This window comes from Pelobates fuscus, chromosome 11 (assembly GCF_036172605.1).
Source record: "Pelobates fuscus isolate aPelFus1 chromosome 11, aPelFus1.pri, whole genome shotgun sequence".
NCBI classification, from domain to species: Eukaryota; Metazoa; Chordata; class Amphibia; order Anura; family Pelobatidae; genus Pelobates; species Pelobates fuscus.
This window is the reverse complement of record NC_086327.1, coordinates 84,832,515-84,844,498: the sequence shown is the minus strand read 5'-3', so window position 1 is coordinate 84,844,498 and position 11,984 is coordinate 84,832,515. Positions and strand designations below refer to the sequence as shown.

At 44.5% G+C, this 11,984-nt stretch overlaps 1 protein-coding gene across 1 annotated transcript in view; it reads left to right on the top strand.

Annotated features, from left to right (window-relative positions):
* The first annotated feature begins 606 nt into the window (after positions 1-606).
* The window catches only part of TRIM28 (tripartite motif containing 28), a 30,343-nt gene continuing 18,965 nt past the window's right edge, over positions 607-11,984 (top strand). Inside the window, exons 1-2 of the mRNA XM_063436930.1 lie at positions 607-1,076; positions 11,328-11,437. Coding sequence (XP_063293000.1) covers positions 812-1,076; positions 11,328-11,437 — 375 coding nt within the window. The 5' untranslated portion in view covers positions 607-811. The remainder of the gene's footprint in view (positions 1,077-11,327; positions 11,438-11,984) is intronic.

The window sequence follows — 11,984 nt, the reverse complement described above, 5'->3', positions numbered from 1 at the left end:
CACTTAACACCTAAACCAATTAATAATGTTTACTTGTTGTTATCTTGAATTCTTTAGTGATGTAATAATGCCGTTATAAGGGTCTGCGCACCCACTTTCTGTGCGATGCTATTAAAATCATTCCGAAGTTCTTTCATTAACCTGAACCCTGTGTCTCAGTGTGAATTTACTTCTGCGTGCACGCAACTTAGTTATCTTTAATTTGGACAGGAACAGATAGTCATTCAAATTTATTGGTTTGCAGAAATGAATCTACACTTACACTTGCAGGGTTAAGGGTGATGGGAGTTGGCACCCAGATCACTCCAATGGGCAGAAGTGGTGTGGGTGCTCTTTAACTGCAAAACAACCAATGTGAGTATTTCATGGGGATTGTATTTAATTTATTTTTAATTGATTTTTTTTGCAAGAGGGGGGGGGGGGGTGCTTCCAGAAGAACACCTTTCTCCTTCACCAACATCTCTGTTGCCAGACAGCACTTTTTTTGGCGCCACTGACCAAGGTAACTAACCCAGGTTACACATGCACGCGGAACGATCACGCCCCCCTAGCGGTGACGCCAGGCCGCTCGGTCGCGCGCACGCACTTTTTTAATTGATTGTTCGGCCGCGGGAGATTTTTTTTTCCCCTTGCCGCGCGTTGTGAGCGGAGAATTCGTACCACCGTGTGCAGATCCATCCGCGCACTGCGTGAGGTGAAATCCCCGAGCTGCGAGTAACACAGCGTTACCTGAGTTACCTCAGGCGGAGGACGGAAAAAAATATAATATACAAAAAAAAAAGACCTCAACGGATCGAAAGAGAGAGACAACATGTCGGCATCGCGAGAGAAGAGGAGCGCCCCCAGCGCCGCCGCTGCAGCACCACCACCACCGGCGGCCACCGCAGTCACCAACAATAACGGCGGCGGAGGGGATGCGGCGGACGGACAGGAGCTGCTGGAGAACTGCGGGGTTTGCAAGGTCCGCCTGCAGCCCGACCGGCAGCCCCAGCTGCTCCCCTGCCTGCACTCCGTGTGCCACGGCTGCCTCAGCCCGGAGCCGCCGGTACCTGACGCCAGCGGGGATCCTGCCTCAGGTGAGCGGGGAAGGGGGAGGGGAATTCCCGCCATTACTGAGAGGAGGAGGGGGGTGACCGTTAGAGCAGGCCGCAGCCTCGGCCCCGCCGGTAGTAATTCTCTCCTCACCCCGAGTCGGTATGTGTGAGAGAGACAGGTTCCCGCCCACCGAGCCAGCTCCATCTTGGCAGCGCGTGCAGGGAGCGGGCCCTTTGATCCGTTTCCGGTCTCTGTAGCTGGAAGCGGCCTCTCCAGGCCCACGAGGCCCTCCTTGCAGAATAAAGGGAGGCATGGCCGCCGGGGGCAGCGAGCTGCACAGTGAGCCCCAGAGCGGGTACACCGTGCAGGCCGCGCGGCCCCTGACTGACACTCGGTGTGACCACCCTGAATTGGGTCCCTGACTCTCAGTGTGACCACCCTGAATTGAGTCCCTGGCTCTCAGTGTGACCACCCTGAATTGAGTCCCTGGCTCTCAGTGTGACCACCCTGAATTGGGTCCCTGACTCTCAGTGTGACCACCCTGAATTGAGTCCCTGGCTCTGTGTGACCACCCTGAATTGGGTCCCTGGCTCTGTGTGACCACCCTGAATTGGGTCCCTGGCTCTCAGTGTGACCGCCCTGAATTGGGTCCCTGGCTCTGTGTGACCGCCCTGAATTGGGTCCCTGGCTCTGTGTGACCACCCTGAATTGGGTCCCTGGCTCTCAGTGTGACCGCCCTGAATTGGGTCACTGGCTCTCAGTGTGACCGCCCTGAATTGGGTCCCTGGCTCTCAGTGTGACCGCCCTGAATTGGGTCCCTGGCTCTCAGTGTGACCACCCTGAATTGGGTCCCTGGCTCTCAGTGTGACCACCCTGAATTGGGTCCCTGGCTCTCAGTGTGACCACCCTGAATTGGGTCCCTGGCTCTCAGTGTGACCACCCTGAATTGGGTCCCTGGCTCTCAGTGTGACCACCCTGAATTGGGTCCCTGGCTCTCAGTGTGACCAACCTGGACTGGGTCCCTAGTCTCTGGCTCTCAGTGTGACCACCCTGAACTGGGTTCCTAGTCTCTGGCTCTCAGTGTGACCACCCTGAACTGTGTCCCTGGCTCTCAGTGTGACCACCCCGGACTGTGTCCCTGGTCTCTGGCTCTCAGTGTGACCACCTTGGACTGTGTCCCTGGCTCTCAGTGCTGGGAGCTTGGTCAGTGCATTCACAGGAGGTGGCTGATGAAAGCTGAGAGAACTTTTTGAATTCAACTCCTAGTAGCAATCTCATTCTTTGTTTATATGGTTATCTTTAAGTAATAGGCGCTTGATGATTTCTTTTTATTTCAAATCTAACGAGCACTATTCAGACAACAAGACTTAAATGATTGCTCTGTGAGTGATTTGAAGTGGTTATGGTGTCTGCACATCCAGGGCTTTGTGAAAAACATGTGCTAGAGGTAAGTTCTGGGCTGTCTAAGGTCTGTTCTGTGCATAAATTGCATGTGTTGTCAGCTCACACTGCATTTTACATTTCACATTGGTGGTTTATAAACAAAAAAAAACCTCCCTCGCCAGCCTAGAGCGTGGTGCTTGTGCTCTGAGACAGCGATATGTCCAATTACTGTCTTTTTTTATTTACATTTTTTGTTTGTTTTTGAGAGGGTGGTCTGTCCCCATAGTGCCCAGTGGGGCCCATTTCTCTGGAAAGGTCCACCCTCTCAAAAGGTTTGTTGTTGCACGTTAACTTTACTTTAGAGTGGGTGCCATCTATGACCGAAAATAAGATTAGTTTGACATTCTCCTTTCTTAGTAGCATATGCATTAGTTTACTTTGTGTATTCAAAACTTTTGCGGTAGTCGCAAGGGACAGCTTCAGGCAGGTAAAACCTACCTTTTCTTCTTTGTGCTCCCACACCACCCAAAGGTGACAGGTGCTGTAATAACAATGTCATTGAATTTATGTACATTTTACATTTGTCTGCAGGACTTGCTGTGGTCCAGCACAAGGTATAGAATAACAGAATATAGAGGTGAATGAATAGAAAGAAGATGGAAGACATTTTTAAGGAAGGTTGAATTAAGGGGAGAACGGTTGCACGTTATTTAGCATTTGAAAGATGGTATGGAGAAAATAAGCTAGTTGTGGCTCAAGATTAGGTTAAAGTGAATAAATGCAATGTATAGCAATTATAAAACTTCTATTTCTAGAATCTTTGTCTACCACTCCAGCCAATAAACAATGGTACAAATGGAAATGAGTTGCTATATAGTATACAATGTGAAGTGTAACCAATTTTCAGATATTAAATATTTGGGGGGGGGAAGGGAACTGCCACTGTAAACCAGGGCTCGACAAATCCCAAGTTGCAACTAAAAATGTCACCCTGGCGCCTGAGATTTCTTAACCCTTGAGCAAAGGAGAGCGTGGGGATGATCGGCTGAAAGAGCGTTGGAGGCAACAAGTTGAGGCAGCGCATGCGGAGCAGTAATCTTTGCGCGCTGTTCAGTGTTGCCGGGAGCCGGAATATGTCGCTGCGGCCCTGGCATCACTGCAGGTAGCAGTGAGGAACTGCAGGAAGATAATCAGATCAACCCCGCTGGATCCCAGGGAAAGATCCACCCAGCTCTCCCAAAGGTTTGGAGGCTGAGTAGATTTAAATAAAAATATATTTTTTTTTGTGTCTGAGTTTCTGAAAAGGCAGTGTTTACATTAAAAAGCATGCAGGGACAGGTTTCAGACAGCAGGATAATTATATTGGGCTGTAGTGGCTCTGTTGATTATGTCTCTTTAAGAATTGCATTGATCACATTGAAAATTAAACTTTTTTTTTTTTTTTTTTAATGGCTCTTAGCATTTTTAGCTAGCTCATAGATTCCAAATTTGTCAAACCCTGCTTTGTTCTTTTGTGGTGAGTTTATATTTTGCCATTTTTTCCCCCCTCCATAAAAGTAATTTTTGCTTGATGCTTCTTATGAATTAATACCACACCCTATCAGATCTCACAAAATCTGTAAACTGTCATGGAGAAATGTTGATTGTGGTGGACCCTGTTATAGGCTTACCAGTGAGTCCACTTGTTGTTTGCCTTTTTATTTTAGTCAAATACTCTGCTTTGTGTTTAAATACGCTGTTCTTTAATTAAACAAATACTCCAGCCTTTTAAATAAAAGTACTTAAACAGTGGAGCCTTGATGAGTCTTCGGGGCCCCTTTTGGTGCTAGCTGTAGCTCTAATCCAATGGCAAGAGGGTCCCTTGTTGCAGCTACACCCCTGCCAACAAATCAACTGTACTCATGATCTTCTGACCAATAGAATTTTTAGCGTATGGAAACATTCACAGCACTTTACCCACAATGCTTCTCATTAATAAACTTGAGTTCAGTGCTTCTGGAGAAACAGCTTTTTTTTTTTTCTTAAGGCACAAAGTGATCAATAAAGGGGTACTACAAGTGCCAGCAATACAAAATCCTTTATTTACTTACCTTATCCCAGTGCCGATGCCCCTCAGCGCTGGGTCAGGGCTCCTCCTTAATCCCGCAACGAGTGGGTGCGAATGTGCATGCGCCGCAAATGTTACGCACACATAAGACCTCCCCATAGGAAAGCATTGAATCAATGCTTTCCTTCAGTGAAAAATCTGAAGCTGGATGTCCTCATGCAAAGCGTGAGGATGTCCAGCGTCTGTTACCAGACCAGAGATCCGTTATGAGGCAGCAAGCAGAAAACTGCCACTGGAGGCAGACTTAGAGCTGCAATGTAAACAGTGCAGTTGCTATGGGACTGCAATGTTTTACATTGCAGCACTAAGTGCAATAGGGACACTGCACCCAGACCACCTCAATGAGCTGAAGTGGTCTGGGTGCCTATAGTGACCGCTTAAGACAAGCATGTCAAACTTAAAGTCTAGCACGGGCCACGTAAACAAGGTTTAAGTTTACGTGGGCCGCAAAAAAAAACTAACCTTAAACATTCATGGAAACGTAGGTTTACTTTGAAAAGTACAGTATAAAAAAAAAAACAGCACCCCCATATACTAAATCCCAGTACACCCCTCTAGCCAACAAGCAGACTCCACTCACATTGCCGCTGCCAGTATGTGACTCGGGAGTCCAGCCTCTGATATACCCCAAATGGTGCCGTCCGCACCTTGTGCCAAGTCTGATCATACTGCTACTTATTGAAATCCTGTGAAGGTGGAGCACGTCGATGTCACGTCGGAATGTGACATGGTGTTGCGTGCCTCCAGGTACTCCACTGTGCAGTCGCAGCCAATGCAACACTGACCAACACACAGACACACTCGCTGATAGGCGCACACACACATTTACACATCCTTGCACACACATTTTCTTTATTGCTCCCTACCTTTGGGAGCCGACGTGGGGTCTCTCCCTGGGGTCCAGTAGGGATCTTCTATGTGCTCCCTCGCGCGGTTTAGTGATGCCGGACTGCAGACGACACGCATGAGGTAGCAGTGAGCAGCGGGAACTCTGCGCTTCCTCCCTGGCCGGGTAAGTTTTTGCAGAGTAGGCACCTGCAATGTGGGGAAAGCGGGGGCCTACTCTGCTGTAACACTAAGCATGTACTCGCTGCTCCATGTCCCCCCGTCCCCCCCCCCCCACCCAGACAGCTGCTTTAGCTTAAAATGTTGCAAATCCCTGGTGCCAGGGCTAAAATTCTAGACGCGATGTTGGGCTGGCCTGGGATTTGTCGAGCCCTGCCGAAAAGTTTCCAGCCATGTAATATAAAAATATGCGAAGATAGATGCAAGTTACAAGAACTTTGTACATAGGACAATGTTGCCTCAAGTCACCTTCAAGGTAGGCATCTTGGGACTCCCAGTTCTCCCATTGTTTCTTTGTTTGAATCGTCATCTGCTGCCTGTTCGTATTTACCAGAATCTCATCGACGGGCTGGGTCGATGAGGTAAAAGCCAGAAATCACAGGTCACCAAATATTTTAAGAGATTCTTGAGCATCTTTTTAAGCGTTTATGCCACCCTTCTATTTAAACTGCACACATTGCATCGTCCCCAAAAGACTTTTGAATCGTTTCCACGGAGGAATGTTAAACCAAAATTTGATGCAGATTCATTCTACTCAGTCATTTGAGATGCGACAGCCACACAGTACACATGCTCACTCAACGGTGTCTAGTGCTTCCACTGGTTAATACAGTGAACTAGTCATTGTTCACACATGCGTATTCCAGTCCACTCTCCTTGGCTGCCAGGTTATATTGATGTTGTGCAAACGTTCTTATTATATTAACAGTAGCTTGACTTTTTCCAGACAGACCTTGTGCAATTACGGTTTTGAGGGGGGAAAACACCATTTAAACCTATTTTATAGAAGTCTGGCATTAAAGGGATACTCCAAAGTCCATGTCAACTTCTGCTTTTTGAAGTGGTCATGGAGGAAGGCATCTGGATGTGCAGTGTTTCTGCTTGAATCAATGGCAGAAGAACACTTTACTGTTGGGACTATAGCTTTGTCTTGAACACTAAAGTGCCCTTTTTAAAAGTCCAAAAGGGCATTATCTCTTTCTCGTCCTCGGACATGCAGGGTACGTCAAAGAAAAAACTGAAGTTTATGACCGCGGACGTACCCTGCACGTCCACGGCTAAAATAACCTAGGTACTCACCTGGACCAGTGATGCCCTAAATCCCAGCAGTCCCCCCTGCTGCAGCTCCTTCCTCTCCGGCCCTCCAATGATCACATGGCCGCAATGGAAGTATATAGAGCTGCCAGCTGTAAAATGTTAAAATATATATATATAATTTATAATATGCATAAATGATTGCATTATAAGTGTACTTTGAGATATACACATATATCTCAAAATACTTATAATGTAATTATATATATATATAATGATTTAATTATTTTATAATATACATGTATAATAAATAAAAACGTGTGTGTGTGTGTATGTGTATATATATGTATATATATATTTGTGTTGAGCGAAGTCACGAACGCTGGCCAAAGTTAGCGGTTTTATTTGTTTTTTGCATTTATTTTTTTTAACAAAAACTGCACTTTCACTGGTGAAATTGTCATAAGTTTTACTGCTTTGAAAAACTCATATTTGTGTTCAGCAAAGTCTCCCAAGTATAACAATACCCCCTATGTTCAGGTTTTATGGTGTTTTGTAAAGTTACAGGGCCAATATAGGGCTTGCCTATTTCAGTTTCCAGATTGGTATGCTGGGTCTATGTTGCCTTTTGAGACATATGGTAGCCCAGGAATGTGAATTAACCTATCATGGCATACCATTTGCAAATGTAGACAACCTAGTGTATTCAAAATGGGGTATGTCCAGTATTTTGTAGTAGCCACTTAGTCACGAACGCTGGCAAGTTAGCGTTTATATTTGTTTTTTGCATTTTTTTTAATGCACTTTCGATGGTGATATCATCGTTGTGATAAGTTTTACGGTTTTAAAACACTTATGTGTTCAACAGTTTCCTGAGTATGTTACCCCCGTATGTACTGATTTTATAGTGTTTTTGAAAGTTACAGGGTCAAATATAAGGCTTGCCCATTTAATTTTTTTTCATTGAAACTTGCAAAATTGGTTATGTTGCTTTGAGGACTGTATGGTAGCCCAGGCTTAAGAATTACCCCAATGATGGCATACCTTTTGCAAAAGTAGACAACCCAAGGTATTGCAAAATGTCCATTTTTTTCTAGTAGCCACTTAGTCACAAACACTGGCCAAAGTTAGCGTTCATATTCATTATTTTGTAAACATTTTTTGCATTTTTCACACAAACAAATATAAATGCTAGATTTGGCCAGTGTTTGTGACGAAGTGGCTACTAAAGAGTAGACATATACCCCATTTTCAATACCGTGGGTTGTCTACTTTATATATATATATATATATATATATATTTATATTGGCCAGCTTCAAAAATGTCCCAAATAGGATATGGGTGCATGATGACCAGCTGTGAAAATTCCATGTTGGAAAACTGGAATGTGCACCGTCCAAATAAGGCATTTTAGCCACACCTATACATGGGGCTTATCACTGTACTCAGGAGATGTTGCTGAACACATATTGGGGTGTTGATTGGCAGTAACCCTTAACCCCTTAAGGACATGTGACATGTCATGATTCCCTTTTATTCCAGAAGCTTGGTCCTTAAGGGGTTAAAGTTATCAGTGCATGTATTCTTAAATTGCTGTGTGTGTCTAACAAATCTTTTATTTTATATTTTTAATTTGGCATAGATTGGTGGTAAAATGGTTGCATGAAAACAGTCAAAATACCTTGGGTTGTCTTATTTAAAAAAAAAAAGTGTGTGTGTGTGTATTCAGGGATTCCTAAGAGATATCAGTGTTACAATGTAACTTGCGTTTCTTTCTCTTTTTTTTTGTCAATCTTTGTTTTTATTGAGGCGTATGATGGTTCGGTACAGAAAGTAAAGTAATGGGTTAATGCATGTAAAACATACAGTTTGCATAAGTGATGTACACAATAGTTGCATGTATTCCCAAGAATAGCGGCCTCTTTTTTTTTTATAAATATTTTAACAGCTGAATTGTTATTACAGGTTAAACATACTAAGCAATTAAAACAATGAAGGTGTGCTGAACGAAGTTGAATGTGACCTCGTTGGTAGAACAGTAGCACTATTACTAGCAGCAACACTACCAGAAGTATCATTATTACAGGCTAAGCAAGCTAGAAAATGACGGTTCGGTTAGCTGAGTGTAATGTGACCTCGCTGGTAGGACAATATTATCATTGCTAGTGGTGTCGTCACCATTAGTATCATTATTACCGACTAAAACAAGCTAGGCAAGCTAAATAGGGGTCTGTTTAATTAAGTTGAATGCGATCTCGCTTGTATGACATTAGTATTTTAACTAACAGCATCACTACCAGATTTTGAGCTACGCGGAGGCTAAAGATTAAGTGGCTGGGAGGCAGAGAGGGTAAAACTGGGGGAGCATGCAGACATTATATACTGTGTATGATTTAGATGCTTAGATGTGAGGTGGTTAACATCACCCCTTAGGCCCTTATAGCTGCACCTAGAGGATAGTAGTAGGGCTGAAGCGTTAAGACAGGAACATTTTAAATTGTACAGGCTAAACCTTGTTGAATCCTGCCTATCACAAAGGGTCATGAGAGGGACAACAAAATGGTTTCGCCGTTTAGTGTGGGCTGAAACGCTTAACTAATCACAATTAGAAAACTTATACAGAAATCCCAGTATACACAGTAATTGCTTAGGTTAATTATGTCCCGCTTGGTGTTGCATGTTGCCCAGTGTAACATGCCCGCTACGTCCCGGTGAGCATAGGTCCTGCCTGCTGCGCCCTGTGGTGTGTGTGGTTAGTCAGCCAGGCTGATCAGAGTAGCTTACATAGATGTTTCGACCGGCCGTTTCAAAGATTTTGGCCCAAGTCCAGGCTAAGCACTTGTAAGTCCGCGTGGTAGTGGCTAGCGTGTCCGTTAGTTTTCCCCTGCTCGTCTGTACGCTCAACCGGGCATGCTGTTGCGTCTCGAGGTGGATATTGCTCGTCTCAAGTTTCCCCGGTGTTGTGGTGTTGCTGCGTCCGTGGGCCACCAGCCTTCAGCCTGAGGCCTTCGTAGGCGCTCGTGCCCTTGAGCCATTGATCCCTTCAGCAGGATCGAGGGCCCTGGGTTCCGATCCCATTCTTCCCCCAGGGTGTATGGCAGGCTGCAGAGGGGTTCCTCTTTGTGAGCGCCCAGCCCAGAAGAAGGGCGAGCGGTCTCGTGGGCAGCGCCGTCCTCGTGAGTAGTGCAGCGTGCAGGGTCTTCAGTGCTTTGTGCCTGGAGTGTCTCCAGGCTTGGGTCCTACTTTACAGTGTGGGCCATCATATGTTTGCCGCCTTGTGTTCCATGCCAGGTGGAATCTGCGAACAGCCTTAGACTCCGCAGGTCGGACCCCGCACACGTGGCCTCTGCCATCTTGGCTCTGGGTTTGCATGGTGGTCCAGTAATGCCTCCGAGTGTAGGCTTGGAACTAGGACCGGGATTACCCCCCCGGTCTGGGGGTGGGGGGGGGACAGGACCAGGTCCGCTGTTGTGCCTTGTGCATGACGGGCTCCGTGGGGCAGGACAGTGAAGCGGCGGCCGTCCGCTCCACTCACCGCCAGGCCAGATCCCGCTGGTTGCTGCAGGTAATCCTCCTCCGGGGGACTTGAGCTCCGGGAGCAAGCCTCTCCCCGGCTCCGGTAGCCCCTCTGCGTTGCAGGTCGCAGTGCTTGGTCGTCTGGGTCCGAGAAAGCCACAAATTATAGCTTGGATGGGGCATGTTATGCGGGAGCTGCTCTCTCCTGCGACCGCTCGGCTCGGCGGCCTGGCCCCGCCCCCAACTTGCGTTTATTTTGAAAATAAAAAATGGTTTGCAAATAGCAAAGTGCTACTTGTACTTATTGCCCTAAAACTTGCACACAAAAAAACTAAGAACATGTTGACATTGGGTATTTTTAAACTCAGGACAAAATTTAGAAACCATTTAGCATCGGTGCTTTTTGGCGGTTGTAGATGCGTAAGATTTTGGGGGTCAAAGTTAGTTTTTTTTTTTTTTTTTATATATATATTATAATTTTCTTTTTAATAAATTATAGGATATGATGAAAATAATATCTTTAGACAGACTATTTAATGGTGAAAAACTGTGTAATATGTGTGGGTACAGTAAATGAGTAAGAGGAAAATTACAGCTAAACACAAATCATGCAGAAATGTAAAAACAGAGAAATCTTGCACATCCACAATGAGAAGCTTCTTGAAGCTTATCCTTTAGTAAAAAAAACTCCCCACTTTCTCATACATATAATAAGCATCTTGATCTGGCACTTCAGCTGCCAGGAGTCTGTCTGCACTGTACACTCCAGGATTGAGACAGTGGGATCCTCCATAGGAAGTGTCAAGTGTAGAAACAATACAGGTACAAAGTATCCCTGTATTGCCTACTATTAAATATTTATCTCCAGAGCTATACACTGACAGACCATATATAGATAACATTCTTAAAGTCAATATCAATACATGCCCACTGGTAATATAACATTTTTCTCACCACTAAAGTGTAATGCAAAAACAAAATCTTGGCGGATTCATTAATACACATTTTTAATATGTGGGGATAAAAGCTGTTTGATCCAAGAAGAGTTCCATTCTGGGGTTAAGAATTAATTTTATATCTAGTTTGTCGCCAAAAAAAAAAACTGAGGCTGAACTTGATGAATACACGTATTTTTTTTTTTTTCAGCATTTTTAACGATGTGACTCTTCTCTTCTAACCCTACAGCAGCGATTTACTGTCCAGTGTGCAAACATCAATGTTTCCAGAAAGATATTGTTGAAAATTACTTCCTAAAGGAATCCTCTTCCACTGGTCCAGTAGAAGAAACCATTCAGGTAAGACATTCTTCTCTTGGTAATTTTCTTTAATCATCTGCTTAATTTTGACATATGACTTTAGACTTTAAAGTTATTTCTGACATATTTTGCATTCTATGATTGTCAGGGTTTAAAAAAAAAAAAAATATATATATATATATATATTTTTTTTTATTTTTTATTTTTTTTTATATACTGCTTTCAAATGTCTACTGGATTTCACACTTTTTGGACACTACTGCACACCTGAAGTCTTTGGTTTGTTAGTGGTAGTGGTTTTTAATTTATATTTTATTTTGTTTACTGGAGTGAGGAAATGAATGAGAAATAAACACTACTTGAAGCATTTAGTCGGATGAGAATTTGGATTGTCGTAATAAATGTTTACATCCACAACACCTGTATGTGTAGGACTTCCCATCTAGGGATGGTGTGGCTAGGGCTGCATAAACAAAATGTTTTTGCTAAGCCTGGAAGGTGCAGGCCTTGTGTCCAGAGGGCTAAAAGAAACAATTAGAGGACCACTCCACACTTCCAAAAAAAACAAAATCCCCACAGTTTAGTA